The 19258-nt window shown below is 47.9% G+C and overlaps 2 protein-coding genes across 3 annotated transcripts in view; both read right to left on the bottom strand.

Moving 5' to 3' along the window:
• NDOR1 (NADPH dependent diflavin oxidoreductase 1) overlaps window positions 1–19258 on the bottom strand; it is a 206077-nt gene that overhangs the window by 119807 nt on the left and 67012 nt on the right. For both annotated transcript variants that reach the window (XM_078642145.1, XM_078642146.1), the window contains exons 5-6: window positions 18832–18930; window positions 5092–5193 (exon numbers count right to left, since the gene is read on the bottom strand). In XM_078642145.1, the coding sequence (XP_078498271.1) occupies window positions 5092–5193; window positions 18832–18930 (201 nt within the window). The remainder of the gene's footprint in view (window positions 1–5091; window positions 5194–18831; window positions 18931–19258) is intronic.
• On the bottom strand, window positions 10683–16387 carry LOC144753092 (uncharacterized). Its single transcript, XM_078640880.1, has 2 exons — window positions 15185–16387; window positions 10683–11687 (listed from the first exon to the last, which is right to left on the bottom strand). Exons 1-2 carry the CDS (start codon window positions 16347–16349, stop codon window positions 11086–11088), a joined length of 1767 nt encoding a protein of 588 aa, XP_078497006.1. The 5' UTR covers window positions 16350–16387; the 3' UTR covers window positions 10683–11085.

Raw genomic sequence — 19258 nt, forward strand, 5'->3', positions numbered from 1 at the left:
AAAACCAGCTGTCACTGATGGACAAATTGCTAAAGGTAATTGCTGATAAAAATGAGGACTTGGAGGCACATTCCCAAAGGAACAATGTTCAAATTCTTGGCCTGACGGAATCCACAAACACGGGGCGCATGGAGGACTTCATTGAGAAATTGGTAGTGGAGCTCTTTGGCAGGGAGGCTTTCTCAGCGCACCTCACAGTTGGGAGAGCCCATAGGTCTCTTGCCGCCCGCCCTCCTCCAGGGACGGCGCCGCGTCCTGTGATAGCCCGCTTTTTAAACTACCGCGACAGAGATGTGGTGCTCCGTCTTGCCCGGGAAAAGAAACAGGTGCTATATGAAAACATGACATTTTCCTTCTTCCCAGACTTTACACAAGCAGTGCAAGACGCCAGACGAAAGTTTGCAGCAGTCAAGAAAAAACTACAGTTGTAGCAAATTTCCTACGCCATGTTGTACCCGGCGAAGCTGAAGATATCCCATCATGGATCGCAGCATTTCTTCTTGAATCCGCAACAGGCTGAAGATTACCTTCGAAGCCACCGCCGCTCGGCTACTACGGAGTCAGAAGCAAGAGATCGCAGGTCCCCGTCGCCTGGGTTGGGCACCAGCTGAACTGTATAATGGACGGTGACATTTGTTGGAACTCTCACTACTGCTTTACTCAGAGCGAAATGAAATAGTTTGGTGATGTATTAATATGCTTACTATTTGGTATAATGTCTGGCTCGGCTACTTGCCTCCGTCCCGCCGCAACTGTCCACCTGCGGGTGGAGTAGTGGGTGGGTGAGAGTATGGAGGGAACTGGGTAGGTCGTGAGCTCCTAGCGTGCTCCCGAGAGGGTGAACCCCCAGAAGCTATATTTAGGGGTCATACAAGTAGTTACATTATGTTATGGTTTTGGGAGGAGGGGATCCTGTACCCGGCAAGTTGGGGGAGCCAGTGTGGGTGGAGGGCGGTTGTCTGTTTCTGACTGCATTATGGCTTGTCCGGTCCATTGGGATCGTCACTGCATGGACTTATGCTGCATGTCACACACGGCACAATGGCTGACGATACACGAGGCATTAATAGCATTACTGTAGCATCGTGGAATATACGAGGGTTAAACGACCCTAGAAAAAAAACGGCAGATCCTGAGTTACCTTGATAGGCACCACACTTGAGTCCCGGCACTACTCCCCAGTTCGCCTCGAGGTGGGCCCTGCACCGCAGTTTTGCATCATACTCTACTTATTCCCGGGGAGTGGCTATATTGGTTGAGAGAGGGGTTGCATTCGTTCCCAGTGGGTCAGAAGCTGATGCGGAAGGCAGATTCTGCCTGCTTTGGGGCAGATTTCACTCCCACGATGTGACCTTTGCTAACTACTATGGACCCAATACTGACAACTGGCAGGCCCTCCTTCGTTTATGGAGCAGAATTCAGGAGATTGGCACCACTTACATTATCTGGGGCGAGGACTTTAATACTGCTCTGTACCCCCATATGGATAGATCCCGAGAGTCCCCAACACACTACACAACCACCCAGAGAGTGCTGCGTGACATTATTGATGAGATCTACTTACTTGACTCCTGGAGACATATGCACCCGACCCAGCGGGAGGGAACACATTTTTCGGCATTCCACTCAACTTGGGCCAGACTAGACTATTTATTTGTCTCCACGGGTATAATGCACTGTCTAAGGCGGGTGACACATTTAGCTCGTACTCACTCTGATCATCCCTCGGTCATCACTGAGTTGCATGCACCTCTCAACCACTCCCCATATAATAGTTGGCCCCTCAACCCGCTGCACCTTCAAGATGCAGTGTTCAGGACTCAGTTAGAGCAGGAAATATGAGATTTTTTTTACTGCAATCTAGACTCTGTTCCCAGTGTCACAAAGTTCAAAGTCACGATCAGGGGCAGGTGCATTTCTAAGGGTGGGGGTATACTTAAGTCACTGAGCACTAGCTTGTCCACACTAGAGAGAGAACTCAAACAATTGGAAAGTGCGCTGGGCTCCGATCCTGACGGGAATGACATCAGGGCTACCATACGCTGCAAACTTACGGAATATGAAGAACTGGCAGGAAGAGAGTGCAAAATTTTGGGGGAAACACCATATAGCGAGGGTTTATGGCGAAGGAGATCGCCCAGGGAAGGCTATGGCGGCTGCGGTCAGGCCACCCAGATTCTCCAATTATGTGACGGAACTGCAAGATGCGCAAGGCGATGTGCATAGAAATCTCCCATACCAATTGAGTACGCTTAGAGACTACTATAGTGCCCTGTACTCTTCACATAGAGGCACCCCTCTCGACTTGCCCCACTACTTTGCAGACACTGCCCTTGCCTGGTTAGGGGATACACAACGGAAATTTCTCAGCTTAGATTTGGAACTTGATGAAATAAAGGAAGCTACCATGCAGATGAAGTATGGACGGGCCCCGGGGTCTGACGGCCTGCCTATAGAATTTTATAAAACGTACGTCTCCATATTGGCCCCGATTCTGAAGGAGGTATTCTATGCAGCGCTGGAGGAGGGTGGTCTGCATATGACGATGCGGCAGGTGCTTATAACATCCTTATTAACTGCTGTGATTCATATCGCCCCCTCTCTCTCTTAAATTGTGATACCAAGATACTTGCTAAAGTGCTGGCGACCCGGCTCAACCTACTAATGCAGCGCCTGGCACTACCCAACCAGGCTGGCTTTATTCCAAGCAGGGCCACATCGCATAATCTTCGAACCCTGGCCGCGGTCTTACAAGACATTGACCCGAAGTGCTGGGCGGTGGCTGTATTCCTCAACGCTACCAAAGCGTTTGACTCCCTTGAGTGGGACTACCTGCTGGGCACTCTAGGATATATGGGGATGCCTACTGCCTTCCTCCAGTGGGTCCAATTATTATACACTCGCCCGGTGAGCTCAGTACTCCTGAACGGGACCAAATCCTCACCTTTCCCTATATTCAGAGGCACGCGGCAGGGCTGCCCTCTGTCTCCCATCCTATTTGCCCTGGCCATTGAGCCCTTAGCCGCTAAACTTCGGCAACATCATAATAATAGAGCGCTAATCTACCCGTCTAGGCAACTACTCATTTCCCTATACGCAGATGACATGACGCTATATATTCATAAACCCCAAGATAATCTAACTCCTATACTTCGAGAGATAACTAAACTTGGAGCCATTTCCGGAGTACAAATCAACTGGTCTAAAGCTGCAATCTTCCCCCTCACCGACAACACTCCCCAGCACCAACTGGATTATCCCCTGGTTTGGGAAGAGGATGAGGTGAAATACCTAGGCATACGTGCCACTAGGGACCCATGATGCGCTCATGCGGCTAAATTATGGCAAAACTGTAGACAAAATCACAGACACCATCAAAAAGTGGTTGCGTCTTCCACTTTCCATGGCAGGGAGGATCTCCTTAATTAAAATGGTCATATTACCCAAATTGCTGTACCTCTTCATTAACATACCTTATCATCCCGGGGCCTTTTTTTAAAAAAACACTTAACTCCCAACTCACAAGACTTATATTGGGCGGGAAGCAGGCGAGACTAAACCTGACCACCTTGATGCTGCCATACCATCAGGGAGGATACGACATCCCCAATTTTGAGATATACTATTACTGTGCATAGGCCCATTTTGCTATGTATTGGTTTCACCCGCCACCCTTTATGCCCCACTTGGCGGTGGAGGATGGCTATATGGCCCCAACACCCGCAGCGTGCTATCTCTTCACGGTAGTGAAAAAGCGCGAGCGCGACCTGTCCATCGTGGACTGTACTATAATGGCATGGCAGCGTAACGCTCGCAGGCTAGAGGTACCCATGTTGTACTCTCCCAAGATGCCCCTACTGCGAAACCCGCTACTGCAAGTCACTTATGAGGGGGTCTGCCGGAAGGTGCTAGAGAAACTTAAATATAGCACAGGTGGCGTGTAGGTGGGGGAGGGGCCGTGCGTCTAAATTTAAGGACTGGATTTATACCATGTCCATATGGCAGGATCACAAGCAACATTACGCAGACATGCTTCCCATCAAATCACGCCCAAAGGACATTTGGAGCCCGCTCACCACGTATCTCCTTGCGCAGGAGGCAGCTCGGGAGGAGGAGGAAGATGCACCCGGGACGGGCCCCAACCCCCAAACCTCACGGAAGCACTCTTAAGAGACATGATCTAACATAGCGGAGCAAAGTGACATTCTGATGGAGAGCTGGAAAAGATGAGTTCCTAATTGCTGCACTCAGCAGGGGGTGGGAAAGGGGGTGGCAGGATAGTGTGTGCTCTGTAATTGTAATGCTTGGTGCCAAAATAATGTGGTGACTTCATGCAAACCATAGCGTATTGCTACGCCTACATTTGAGACTTCGGACAGTAATGCCAAGGACTGGAAAGTTCTGGTTTATTTTCTTTAGTTTGAGCTGTTTTGCAGGATGAATGGGGCGGGGACAAGTTTGGTTTGTATGTATAATTGCATATGATATTGCACTACGTATATCAAAGACATTTGTACCGGGATTCTGATATTCCTATCTTTGCATTGTAACACTGCATAAAAACAATAAAGGTTTATTGAAACTTTAAAAAAAAAACAACACACTACTCTACAACACTCTTTTCCACTCTACATAGGTCTTCTCCATTCTACCGTCACTCTACTCTGCGCCACTCTATGCTACTCCCCTCTACACCACTCCATGCCACTTTACTCCACTCTACAGCACTCCACACTTTTTGCCACTCCACTAAATGATACTCTACTTTTTTTGTATGCGGAATACTGTAAACTCTGCCTGTTTCTCGAGGTGTCTTGCTCATATTGTGAGCTAGAAGTGTACCAAGGTCTATTTTATACTAATTTATAAGTCCTAGTTTCCATTTTTACATATACAACCTCTAGTGTACTTTGGAAAAACACTGAAATAATTCTCAATTTTAAACATATAAAATATATCTTTATGCAACATAAATAAACTTTTCACTCCAATTATGAAGCCAGGTCTTTTGTGCTTGTTGAAATAGATATATATATATATATACTATTTGAAGAAAGAAGCCGGAAAGACATAGGTATAGTACACACTTACGTGACGTCATTGGGTATGATGGTTAGTCCAGGGGAGAGAGGATAAAGAGAAAGGGCCTTCTGCCACAGATCCTGAAGCCAGGGGTCTATGATTGCATCTGGTCTGTAGAAGACAACAACAGACACGAATAAGGACACTAAGTGTCTCAATATGGACAAACCCCAACATTAATTTTCTTTAAAACATTTAGAAGACAACCAACTTGTTAACACAATAAGAACCATATTCCAGATCTAAAAAAACTTTGAAAGACCAAGCCTGTGTAGGTAATTTTCTACACTTTTTAAGTGGGATTGAGTGAATGAAGTATCAGAGTCTCCAAGGACATTCCTGCATCCTGTCCTTTGCTAGGACTCCCTATAAGCACTCCCCAAGGTAACATGGTGACCAGCTTTGCTAGCATCACTGTGCTGTATTCGTGCTTCTAAACGTGTGCATGGAATAGGGTGAGCCTGGCAGTGCATCTCTCACATGAGTGTGGTACTATGCTAGGGGCCTTACAGGGAAAAGAGCAACCTTGCTTAGTAGCACCTACATATGGATAGTCACCTTGTTCCTTTCATTGATCTGCTCTTCCATGCATGTCCCTTCCTTTGTCGTCTCTTGGACATCTCCAAAGAAAACCCAGCAAACCAGTTGAGGCACCTTCTTTTCAATTTGGTTACAGGCTTTCCATGATGTTATCCTGTTGAATTCGGAAATTTCATTTGTGAGGCCTGGAGGAATGTTGGGGCCTGGATCCCTAAAGTTAGCCAGGCCTGAGATTGTCTATAAAGATTCTCTGACTGGCCTGTTTTCCTAAATTGGGTAAAGAAGTCTGAGGCAGACTGGGGAGGCTTGTCCTCCAAATTGTCGCCATTAAACAGGAGAGCCACAGGGAGGCATAACATGAGAAGTGATGTTAGAGGCCTCATATCCTTGTTTTAGTTTTAGTCAACTCCTTGCAGGATTATGGATTGGGAGTTAGAAGTGATTTTGGTGCACTGAGGTGCTATTGGCTCTGGTACGATTTGTGTGTTCTATATTAGTTAGACTACACAATTCAGGGCACCAAATAATAATATATACTTTGGAAGGAAGGAATCAACTGTGAAAGATTAATTCAGGGGAATCTGTCCTTGAATCCCTTCTTTGCACGCATGACAGAAAGGATCCATCAGGATGCTTCCCTTCGTGTATGGAAGCCTATCAGCGAATGATCCAAGGGCCACTCGCAGCACAAGCACTTACCAAGCTCCAATCTGTCTGAACATACTGCTTCAACAACAGTACATGCCACATCTGCATCTAGGCTGCTAAACTAGAAATTGCAGATATGTGCATAAGAAAATTAGCAGTTTTTATCACTGATTTTCTTTGTGGAAAATGTAGCAATGCTAGAGAAAAGTATGTCCATAGTGATTCCGGGACTTATTGCTCTGCCTTCTTATGAAAAATTTGAAAAGGTCTGACCAGGCAGAACCCGAAAACGAATTCCCCCACTTTCCCTTGTTTTGTGCAAAACATTCTTGTACAAAACCAGCTGTTCCAGACGAGTATTAAAAATTCTGTTTCTGTGGGCCATATGATACTAGGAGAGAGATAGTGTATGCTAGACCAGACTAAAAAAGCAGCATATCAATTTCTGGCCAACAGTTGCATCTTTACAGAACGATGCTTCCACCAACAAACGGTTACGAAAGGCACGCAGGGCCCTTTAAATCTATATAATGATAGCATGCCTGTGGAAAGCCTTTGGTGCTGCCCAGCTCCAGTGCCATGAACGTGAAGTCTTGAACACAATTACAAACATATTGTGTTGCTTATTTAGATTAGCAAGAAACTAGCCATCAGACATTTGTAGCCTTTGCTGCTTGTTGCCTGGTTTAGGACCTCCAAGGGTAATAAAAAGATAACCAACATAAAAGTAGTTCTTTTTTCCTGGCAGAATTTAATAACCATAGAAATATATCGGTTCTCTATAATTGCCTCAGCAGAGGAAAAAAAATAGTTCTCAGTTGGAAAATGGGAAAAATTATTTTTTTGTTTAAAAGACATTTTGTAAACGTTTGTAATAAATATGGTACAGTTCTCAGAACCACATTATACTTATGGAATATAAAATATGTTGTTTTTTTTTGAAGAGTGAGATTGTGGCTTCCCAACCCTTTAACCTGAAGTCACGTCAACGAAGATGGCTGATTTTCATGTCACAGGTTAAAATGGTTTATGTATGAAAAAGGCAAGGACATAATCCAGGTCTTATTATTGATCAACATTCTTGATTAGATGGTGCAACTGGAGAAGACACTCAAAGTGATTCCTGTGCGGCTTATTTTTCAAATTACAAAAATTCTATTGTGTAGATGAATTTGCTCGGATTACTAGTTGCATCAAATGTCTCACGAAGGTTTAGACCAAGATGAGGAAGGACTGCAGACAAATTAAGTTATATTTAGAAGGCCCCTTGCACAGCCAAAGCAATTTGCTCTTATGCCTAATCTTAGTAGGATTTTGCAAGGAAGCTCTCAAGTTCAGCAATGGTACCGTGGTGTGGAAGTCTGCCGATTTAGGGGATCTTGAACCCAGGGTTCTTCTAGAAAGCTGTTGTTGAGAACAAATCTATCTTGGTAAATGGGGCTGTGAAAACAACCTCCAACTTGTTGGCATTCTTTAACATCCCTAGAAACCTATAATTCAGAGGAGTTGATGGAAATGAAGAGCATCTCATAGGGACTCTCTCCAACTCTGATGAGGCAAACAGGTCTTTCTGAGGAAATTACAGGTTGCTGAAGATGGACTGAATGAATGACTGGTTTGTTTGCCTTAAGTATGGATCATGTGATAGCTTTTTATAGCATATGTCTGGATATACTTTTTCCAATTTACATAGATGACAGGTGGACATTTTACAGTACCAGTACTGCTGCTGAATAAAACCTATTCCCGCCGTGCTCCTTCAAACAGAAAACTGCAACTGTGGTGTCTGCCAGTATAAAGACAATCTTCCTCTGCAGAACGACAATAAATTACTTCAGATTCTTTGATCCAGATGTTATATTACATGTTTTAAATAGAGGGAAATGTCTTTGCATGATCACAATGGATGTTCAGATTATGGCAGTGCTCTCTACAACCATACTGATTGACATTTACTATTGTAATCGAACAAATAAGTGACTGAAAGAATTGACCTTTGAGTAAGTTGAATTTCTTTCATTTCCAGACTACAAAGTATAGAATCTCTTCTGATACAACTATCTTCTTTGTCTGAAGCACCAGATGTGTTTCAATGAAGAGTAAAAGTTTGCTGTAAGTCACTAATTTTCTGAAAGCCCGCTGGATATGTATGAATGCAAACTGCTATAGAGCTTAGAATACGCTAAACTCACGGTGTTGAACTCTTAGGTCTTGAGCTGAAGTGAGCAATCATTTGTTTTAGTAACTCTAATCTTTCTGAAGAAAGACAGGCCATCTGGAGAAAGGTAGCCAGCATAGCAACTATAAACAGGAGTCACAAATAGTTCTGAAAATCCTAAATATTTAGGAAACAGCCCAAGTTGTGAAAAGGGCTGCACTTGAACAGTAGGCCTTTGGCTGTCTTCTCCAAAGATATCTCAAAGGACTGCACTTTCAAGAATATTAGCTTGGTAAGACAGATGGGTACAGGTACAGTGTAGATCGGAAGGCATTTGACAGTACCTTTCTGAATACCTTTGGATCTGATTTTAGACCGAATAGGCGATATCTACTTCAGAGATCCCTGCCAGTGCTTAAGAAACCTGGGTAGACGTGTAAGGACCTCAGATTTCAAAATAAATCTGACAAATCTGAGGTTCTTAAAATGAGCTTCAGCAGGGCAGCTGTTTTAAAGTTAAAAAGTCAAGTACCAATCATGTGGGTGCAACAATCCGTGAAGTATTGAGATACATAGCTAAGAAACTCACTGAATGCCATACGTAATACACACTGGCCTAAGTTGAGGATAGAAACTGTAAAGCAAGTGCTAAATGAAAAAACAATATGTTTCCTGGCTAGACATAATTAACGTAGTTAAAATAAGTATTCTGAACGCTTGCTGTATCTTTTCCAAGCTATCCAATTCGCTATCTCTGGACAGGAAAGTGAACCTCGAGCGATGGGACGGGCTGAATGCTCACAGTGGGAGGGAGGATGATCTGGGAGGCGGGGAGCGGGGCGGAGAGCCGGGCTGGGGGTCACCACAACAACAACAAGATGGCTGCAAGCCAAAATGCGACCGGGACGAGCTAGGGGCACAGGTCAGGCAATGGCGGTCAACAAACGCCAGAAGGATCGGCGCAATAAGGCACGGCAGGCACAGGCAGCAATGTGAAGTACTGAAATCAGCAGAGAGCAGTCTAGCGGTACAGCGGGGCAAATAACACGAATGCTGAGGTAACAGTGTTCAATTGAATAACTGACAAGGCGCAGGCAGCAGAGTTAAATAATTAAATATTGGGAGAGAGGGCGAGGGGTGGGAGAAAAGTAGACCAAAAGTTGTTTGTGTGTGTAAAAGGCCGCTTTATTAAGACACAGGTGCACATTACAAACCCAAACCTTGGCAACGCCTTACAAAACTAAACCTCACTAAATAAATAAATACCTACAAACTCAGCCCCCCGCACCCTCCCCCACCCCTAAAACATTTGAGCCCTCCCGCTCCCAACAATACATCAATAACAATATAACAGCATTATAACATTACGTCATCAATAAAATTACATCATCAATAAAACATTTCGTCATTAAACAAACATACGTCATCGTTAAAACTTTATTCGTCCAACCACAATTGCAATAACAACGGTCAGGTCCTCCATAACCATAAACCCTGCCTGACCCTGCACTCCTGCAGATACCCCCCCTCACAAAACTGAACGGTCAAACCATGACCAACATACCCCAGCACTTGTCAAAGAAATACTCGAACTAATACTCAACCAGCAATCTGCCTAAAAACCGTAATGATACCCAAAAACACCGCACAGCACCTGTGTCTAGCGACGGATACAAATACAAGAGAAACAACCCCTGCACACCGGTAGCCCACAAAACAGCCTTTTACTTAAAAAGAAAATAGGGGCAAAAAACCACCAAAAATGGGAAAAAACTGGGCTGCGAGGGGAAAAAAGGAGCATTAAAGCGAAAAAGAGAGGGAGGGAGGGTGGGACAAAAAAGCTATGAGCCCACCTAGCCACCAGGTCACCAAACCTAAAATGGTGGCTGGTAGGCAGTGGGCGGGGGGTTTATAATTGGGCTATTCTGGTCCTACTGGACCAGCCCAATTCTCGAAACTTCTGTCCCTCTTAAAGGGACACCCCTCGCAGCTCTCCCAAACCGCCCGGGGGAGGGGACCTCCCGGCGGTCGGCTCCCTCCCCCAAGCCCCCCTTGGGAGAGAGGGCGAGGGGTGGGAGAAAAGTAGACCAAAAGTTGTTTGTGTGTGTAAAAGGCCGCTTTATTAAGACACAGGTGCACATTACAAACCCAAACCTTGGCAACGCCTTACAAAACTAAACCTCACTAAATAAATAAATACCTACAAACTCAGCCCCCCGCACCCTCCCCCACCCCTAAAACATTTGAGCCCTCCCGCTCCCAACAATACATCAATAACAATATAACAGCATTATAACATTACGTCATCAATAAAATTACATCATCAATAAAACATTTCGTCATTAAACAAACATACGTCATCGTTAAAACTTTATTCGTCCAACCACAATTGCAATAACAACGGTCAGGTCCTCCATAACCATAAACCCTGCCTGACCCTGCACTCCTGCAGATACCCCCCCTCACAAAACTGAACGGTCAAACCATGACCAACATACCCCAGCACTTGTCAAAGAAATACTCGAACTAATACTCAACCAGCAATCTGCCTAAAAACCGTAATGATACCCAAAAACACCGCCACCCAGAAAGGTAGGCGGGGAAGAAACGCCTCCCTTTCTGCCCCCCAACCGCGAAGCGAAAGAGAAACCAGAAACTCATCGCTGCATGGCCAATGCCCGGGCTAAAACCTCACGAATCTCCAACAAGTAAAGTTCCATTCCTACACGGGACAAATGAACTCCATCATCCCTAAAGAACTCAACAGACTCAAACTTAATGTCCCTGTGTGAAATCCTACTGAAACCAAGGCCCCTACAGCAACGAGACACCTCCGAATTCACTTTCTTCCTGGCCCGATCGACAGCCCTGGGATTCACCGCTCCCCTCCATATCCTGCGAGGAATTAACTCTGTCCAAAAAACATGACACCCAGCCCATCGTTCCTTAATGAGGCCTAAATCTCGTTTCATAGCTCGCAGCAAGACTACCCCTTTCGTTGCACATAGGTCATTTTCTCCCAAATGAATGACTAAAATATCCGGGCAAACACCGCCCACCATGTTGTTGTTCAAACAAGGGATCAACTCTCTCCAGAGCATCCCACCTTTACCCTTCCAAAGAACGTTAAACATTCGATCATTGAAACCAAGTAGATCTCCAAAGTAACTCCTCGCCGCCTGGACTCTGGCCCACTTGACAAATGAATGCCCCACTATCCAGACCGTTAGCACCGAGGAGCGAGGCCCAGCAACGGATCCTGAAAAAGAAAAAAGAGTTAGAATCCTGTGAAGGAGGATGACGCATGCGCCTCCTCCGCCGAGCTCCTCACGTAACGCTGGAAACAGTTAGAAGACCAGCGCCCCAATCGCTTAATATCCCTTTCAGACCAATTTCTGTGAAAAGCTTCAGTGGCAGCACCTATTCTGAAAGAGTGAGTACCATAAATATTGCCATCGAGACCTATGTGCTGTAGCGCTTTGCGCAACACCATACGTAATTGATAAGATGTTACAGGGGTGCCATTGATATGTTGGAAAACCAGTACTTCATCGCCACCCCCACACAATGAACGCCAGCGCCGCGCCAGCAGTAGAGGGCAAGTAAGCTTCGGAGCACATGCTTGTAACCATACACCTTTCCCCTTACCCGTCTGATCCGTTTTAGAACTGGCCAACCATACATGAATTCCCTCATCATAACAAAAAACGTCCTTCCAAAACAATCCACACTTATACTTTGAACCCAACAACTCAGATACCCTGAAAGCACCAAAAAACATGAAAGCCATCAACATAGAGAAAAGACATGCCTCAAAATCATCTGAACAAACTAAAGGCAAAACCGTAATTAACCTGGCAAGAACTTGCCAAGATATAGGGGCTCTGGATCTACCAATGTGCCCTTGCTCCCTGGCCCAGCCCTCAAGCATCCTTCTACCAATTTCCCCCGCAGATGGAGGATAGCCCCACCACAACTTCCCCATGAAAGCAATCCCCGCCAGTTTCCCAGCAATGGTTACTTTGGTCAAACCCTTATCCATGAGGTCCAGTATAAAGTTGACCACATCATCCGACCGACTCGAAAGATCCTCCCTTCTGACAGCACCAGATTCCAGAAATTCCTTCCACGCAAGGGAATACGCAGAACGCGTGGACACAGACAGAGAACCTACCACCAATTGAACGACCCGACCTCGCCGACGTGCCACAGATGACTCGGCATCGGAGTCGGGGATCTGTCCGCATCCCTCGCCAGACCACGGAATCTCTCCCACTGTGAACGAGACAGAGCATCCGCAATGTCATTGTCCACACCAGGAATGTGCAACGCACGAAAATGAATATCGTGTTTCAAACAACCAAGAACAAAAACTCTCATAAGTTTCAACACTTGTCCGTCCCTGGCCGATTGGCGATTCACTATCTCCACCACCGCCATGTTATCCACACGAAACAGCACTTTCTTGTGCGCCAATTCCTCCCCCCACAATGTCAAGGCGACCAATAAGGGGAACAGTTCCAGAAAAGTGATGCTGCGACCTCCATTCAACCATTCATCAGGCCAACGTTCTGCACACCATTTGCCATTCCAAAAGAGCCCAAAACCATCACTGCCAGCAGCATCCGAAAACATTTGTACATCCCACTGAAAGTCAACCTCTCTGACCAAGGGGACACCATTGAAGGAGTTCAGAAAAAACTTCCACATTCTCAAATCCTCCTTGACACCAGCAGACAGACGAACACGATGGTGGGGCAAATGATGACCTGCCAAAGCCCTGCCCAGTCTCCTACAAAAGGTCCTGCCCGCTCTCACCACTCTGCAGGCAAAATTCAAATGACCCAAAAGCACTTGAATCTCTTTCACCAACACTTTTCTCTTTGACAACATCACATCCAGTAATTCAATCATGTTGACCCTTTTGTCTTCCGGCAGTCGAGCAGACATACTCACAGAGTCTATTTCAATACCCAAAAAGGATAGGACAGTGGCAGGGCCCATTGTTTTCTCGGGAGCCAAAGGAACTCCCAAATCCTCCATGAGCCCTTGGAATGTGTCCAGAGCCTTCTGGCACTCCGCGGAGCCCGGGGATCCAACAAAGAAAAAATCATCGAGATAGTGTGTTACCAGGGTATGACCGGACTGATGGGAAAAATGCCATTGCAGAAACGTACTAAAACACTCAAACAAGGCACATGATATGGAGCAGCCCATCGGCAGAGCCTTGTCCACGTACCACTTACCATTGAACTGAATACCTAAAAGGCTCCAATCGTCCGGGTGGACAGGCAATAGCCGAAAAGCAGACTTGATGTCACACTTAGCCATCTCAGCGGCTGCGCCCGCTGTCACAACAAGTGACATGGCCACGTCAACCGAAGAGTAAGAGACAGACACTGCCTCTGGGTCAATGAAATCATTAACAGACGACCCTTCAGGCCATGACAAATGTTGAATCAGGCGAAACTGTCCCGGTTCTTTCTTCGGGACAACTCCAACCGGTGAAACAATCAAGTTATGGATCGGCCAATCGTGAAACGGGCCAGCCATCCTCCCTTCATGTACCTCCTTAGTAAGTTTGTCTTGTACCACTGTGGCATGTTCAGAAGCTGATTTTAAATTGGCAGACCACCTCCGGTCCCTAGCACCTAAGTAACCGAGTCGGAACCCAAACTGAAAACCTTCCAACAGTGTAACTTTTGCTGACTGATCTTCGAAACCATGGAGGGCAATGCGCAGCCTTTCTAAATTAACTGGCGTACGAGCCCTTGGACCCAGCACCCTTAGCACCTCTGTATCCCCTTCCTCCTGAAAACTGTGCAGTCGTATTTGATGTTCCTGAAACTGTTTGCTTTCCCTGTGTACCGTCCGATGGCTGATTGTTCCAACACTTGGACAACGGGTGTTTCTTACCACAACCTGAGCATTCATGTTTAAATTTACAATACTCCCTGGTACAGGAGCCCCTATTAAATTCCCAACAGAAACCAGACCCTGAGTACAAGGTTGCAGTGGCCCCCACCCCTCCCCGGGTGGGCTTCCCCTGAAAGGGCCGATAAACTAACGGCAAACCACTTGCCGTGAAAATGGTTTTCCCCCCTGACGCTGACCCCATTGTGTGTTGCCACAAGTCATTATCTATCTCCCCCCATTTAGCTTCCGGGTCCCAAGCCATTCTGGCCCTAAATTCCTCATCATATTGAGACCAAGCAAAACCACCCCCGGTGATCTGGGCCTTGCGAATGACGTCCATGTATTTAAAAAGGGACACGCTGCGCTCAGGGAACTTTTCGCAATATACACTAGCATAAATCAAAAATGCAGCTGTCCAGTTTTCAATAGTTAAAGGCACTCTGGGGCGTTTAGCCAGCTCAAACTCCTCCTCCTTAGACCCTTCTTTAGACCGGACTTCCCTGTGGAGTAGCTTCAGTAGTTCCACATACTCACCATTCCAAATTCGTTCCTTTGTACTTAACATGAGATGAGCACCTAACGGTTTCGTAACCCCCATGTAAGGCATTTTCTTGATTTTTAGTTCTTTACTGGCCACAGGCTCTTTAACCTTGCTGGAAGCACCAGCCATAACATGACCTACCACTGTGTTCTGAATGTCTACCACATCATCTGTACCAACTGCTGTGTCTTTAACATATCGACCTTTAACCAGACGGCCATCACTACTAATCACTTCAGTTTCACCACCGGTACCCACAGACACCATCTTAGGTTTGGCCTGTGTGGCTGATTGCTCACCTGGCAACAGAGAGACCACTCTCGATGGCTCCGCCCGTGTCTCCGAGGTCAATGCATCCGGTCTGCGAGGCGCCCTACTCGATGGGCCGTGCTCTCTTCTCCCTTGCACTTGACTTTGGACCACTGGAGCCTGTAACACACTATAAGAAACATGAGAGGGCACCCCCCTTTCCGGATCCCGCACTTCACCTTCTTCAGGACTCTCTTCGTCGTAGTCCAACACCACTGAATCAACACTTGTATGCAACAATTCATCACGGGTCTTACCCAACCCGGTATCTACCACTGTACTTTTAACTGATTTTAAAAATCCAGGAGGGGGAGCAGACTGTACCCGCCTGTACCTCCCTGCGCGTTGACTCTGCAGCTCCATAGCCGCCGGCAAGGCCTGCCACCTATACCTGCTACTCGTTGGGGCCAGCGGGGTCACGCCAGACCCTCGTGTGCTGGCCGCGACGGGATCCCTCGGTGGAACAGAGAGGGCCGCGCTAGGCACTCTCCTCACTTCCCCTTGGCGAGATGGGACTGGACCGCGCCCTGCCAAGTCTGGACCTCCGCACCTATTCCTATCCTGAAAAGAAAAGGTTTGGACTGGTGTGCTAGGGTTCCTACAAACAACATGTAAACCAGGCTCCGTCCCCCTCCAAGTTCCATCCAAACCCAACATCCGACCCCTCTCCAAAGCACGTCCTCGAACGCTAGAACGCAAAGGCACCTCCCTAACCGGAGAGTCACCTACCACCTCATCATCCTCACTGTAATCCAAGTTATCCATCGCAGCTGCATCAGAAGAAGTCGGAACAGGGGCCCCTGCCCTCCACTCATGGCCTGCACCCTCTCTCTGACAACTCCGCTGCGCAAGACCTGCCGCACCAAAGTGTTCCCACCCTGGGGAACCACACATAAAATAAGGGCCACTGGCCTCACCAGACAATAATGGAACCGTACCCCTGTACTCTGGAGCCATCTCTCCTCTCACAGGGCCAAAGCCCCTACCATGTGCTAACCTCGTACCCCGGGGGCCCACACCCCCCACGCTCAAAGCACCAGTAATGTGAGGCCCTCCAGCAGCCAAAACCATTGACGAACCCAGAACTGAGGGCCCTGCACCACCCGCAGACCGTGGCACCCTCTCGTCAGGATGAAAAGCGACGTGGCTCCCCATTGACACCCTCCTGCCTTCCCTCTGAAGACTGTCATCCACTCCCACCAAAGCAGGAGACTCCAAACCCCTTGAACAGGAAGCTTCCTGCCCCAAAGCCCCCCCAGCAATAGAACCCCCAACGCCCATTTGTGCCCATTCACCCTCACCCCTAGAGCCCCCCCCAACAGATATAACATCACCCACTGAGGAACCAGGGGTGGAAAACAACAGAGGGCTACCCACATTGCCCCCAACGTCCATCACAGCAATCTCTGCATCTTGTCCAAGAACTGACTGCCTAGAAGCAATTTCCAAGCCCCCTGTGCTAAACTCCACATGAGAAGCCATTATATGTAAATCCCTCCCCTCCCCTGCCTGTCCGTCAAAAGCACCATGTGTGGCAGGGGTTAAAAACCTATGCGGAGCCGTCTGGTGAACAGACTGCGACTCCTCCACCACCCACGCACTATCATGGTCACCGGGCATTACCCGCTCTTGACCCACGCCGCGTAGCACCAATTGAACTGAGCCTCTGCGCGCCCCCCGCGCATGGACTATCTCCGCTGACTGAACGCGCCGCTCGACCAAAGGGTCAGACGCGGAGCGCTTCTTGTTCCCTCCCCGGCCCCCTCTCCCCCGCCTAACAGCCGGCGCAGGAACCGAAACCAACGGCCCAGGAAAAGCCGCGGTGCCCGCCTGCCTATCTGACGCGAGTAGCTGCGCGTCACTCAACACCAGCGCCCGCTCCAACAAGGCGCCGGGCATGCCCTGAGGACCCCCCGCCCCCGCCATAGCGCTCACCTGGGGAACCAACGACCCGGAAACCGCCGTCCCGCCCGCACCAGAAGCGCCGCAAACCGCCGGGGCCTCCCCTTCCCCCGCCCCCACCCGCGCCAACCGCTGAGGGGCCGGTTTCCTCGTACGGGACCGGCCCCTTTCACATACCTGAGCAGAACGCCGCTTCCTCGGTGGAGAGCACGCCAAAACAGCGGCGGTCACGCCAGCAGAGGCCTGGCGCTGAGGGCGCGCCGGCCCTCCTCCCACCAGCAAGTCCATGCGACCTGCGTCCGCCAGCAGCCTCAAAGCCTCACGAACACGGGAATCCTCCATACCAAATAAATACCAAGTCTACTGACAGGAAAAAACTGGTATTCTAACCCAAGCACCCAAATACTACCAAAAACGACAAAAAAGCTATGAGCCCACCTAGCCACCAGGTCACCAAACCTAAAATGGTGGCTGGTAGGCAGTGGGCGGGGGGTTTATAATTGGGCTATTCTGGTCCTACTGGACCAGCCCAATTCTCGAAACTTCTGTCCCTCTTAAAGGGACACCCCTCGCAGCTCTCCCAAACCGCCCGGGGGAGGGGACCTCCCGGCGGTCGGCTCCCTCCCCCAAGCCCCCCATGTCCAAATGATAAACAAGCAAGGCACAGGCACAAGCAGTGCTGAGCAGCGCTACGATACCAGGATAGGATTGGCAGCAACGAGGGGAGCGACCTCCTTCGAAGATCTCGAGGCGGTCACAGCGCTTTGAGCGATGGCGGGACGGGCTGAATGCTCACAGTGGGAGGGAGGATGATCTGGGAGGCAGGGAGCGGGGCGGAGAGCCGGGCTGGGGGTCACCACAACAACAACAAGATGGCTGCAAGCCAAAATGCGACCGGGACGAGCTAGGGGCACAAGTCAGGCAATGGCGGTCAACAAACGCCAGTGGGATCGGCGCAATAAGGCACGGCAGGCACAGGCAGCAATGTGAAGTACTGAAATCAGCAGAGAGCAGTCTAGCGGTACAGCGGGGCAAATAACACGAATGCAGAGGTAACAGTGTTCAATTGAATAACTGAAAAGGCGCAGGCAGCAGAGTTAAATAATTAAATAATGTCCAAATGATAAACAAGCAAGGCACAAGCAGTGCGAGCAGCGCTACGATACCAGGATAGGATTGGCAGCAACGAGGGGAGCGACCTCCTTCGAAGATCTCGGGAAGGTCAAACCAGGCATCCCCAGCGAATGTGGGGGGCCGTTGTAGAGATGAGGCAAGCTAATGCCCAGAGTTGCCGAGTGTGATCCCTGGTTAGAGTAGGCACCGAGGCGAGAATTATCGAGTCCGCTGACCCTGGTCCACGACCCTGCCGTGTCGGGAATTGAACCCTGGTCCCGGGCCGTTCTCTGCTTCCGGGTCTGCCGCCTCTAAGCAGTGAGCCACACCACTCCACCACTATAAACTCATTATTAGTAGAGCGATTTTTTTACTTAGTGACCTGACTTGCTTGGCGGAGCTGAATTTGTTTATGCTGACAAACTTAAAAAATAGAGTTAAAATAAATCAAGCCAAGCTTTACTGAGCTTAAAAAAGGCAAAAAGGTCTCATGTATAAGAATCTGAAGGCTGCTTCTCAAAATGAGTTGCTAGGAATGTAGTCTGCTTCGTTAACTAATTAAGGAGCTTCATTCTCTTTTCACATTCTGCTGGACTCATATATATCGTGGCTATATACTTACCCCAAATCATGCTGATCGTCTCCTAGTGCCGCAGGCAGGACAGGAGTGGCTCCTAGCTGTAGCAATCGCTTATGTAACTTTTTGGCAATGAAATTGAATCTGGTCAAAAGGGGGTATACAAAAAATGTAATTCAGTGACACTTTAAAGAACTCAAGATCTCAGACGCAGCATTGTTAAATGAAAATATTAAATGTCGATTTGTTTTCCATACTCAGTGCACCATTTCCCATTATTGGAAAAGATAGTTGTACATAATCAGGCTGCACCTATGTTAAACTTACAGCACCCATACAGGATCCTTTTGGCCCAGCCGCAATCAGACATTGCCCTTACTGCAGTGCTCATTCCTGCCTTTGTACTGATAAGTACCACTACTTCCTACCATGTGGCAATTACTTATACAAACTAAACCACCAGGGGTGATTT

Source organism: Lissotriton helveticus, chromosome 5_1 (assembly GCF_964261635.1).
Source record: "Lissotriton helveticus chromosome 5_1, aLisHel1.1, whole genome shotgun sequence".
NCBI classification, from domain to species: Eukaryota; Metazoa; Chordata; class Amphibia; order Caudata; family Salamandridae; genus Lissotriton; species Lissotriton helveticus.

What these genes read in the sequence shown, in the direction of transcription:
- LOC144753092 (XM_078640880.1), bottom strand. Translation starts at nt 16,349, where the DNA reads ATGGGGAGCCACGTCGCTTTTCATCCTGACGAGAGGGTGCCACGGTCT. An exon ending in AGTGGTCTCTCTGTTGCCAG is followed by an intron (nt 11,688 to 15,184) that starts GTGAGCAATCAG and finishes TTTCTTTTTCAG; the next exon opens with GATCCGTTGCTGGGCCTCGC.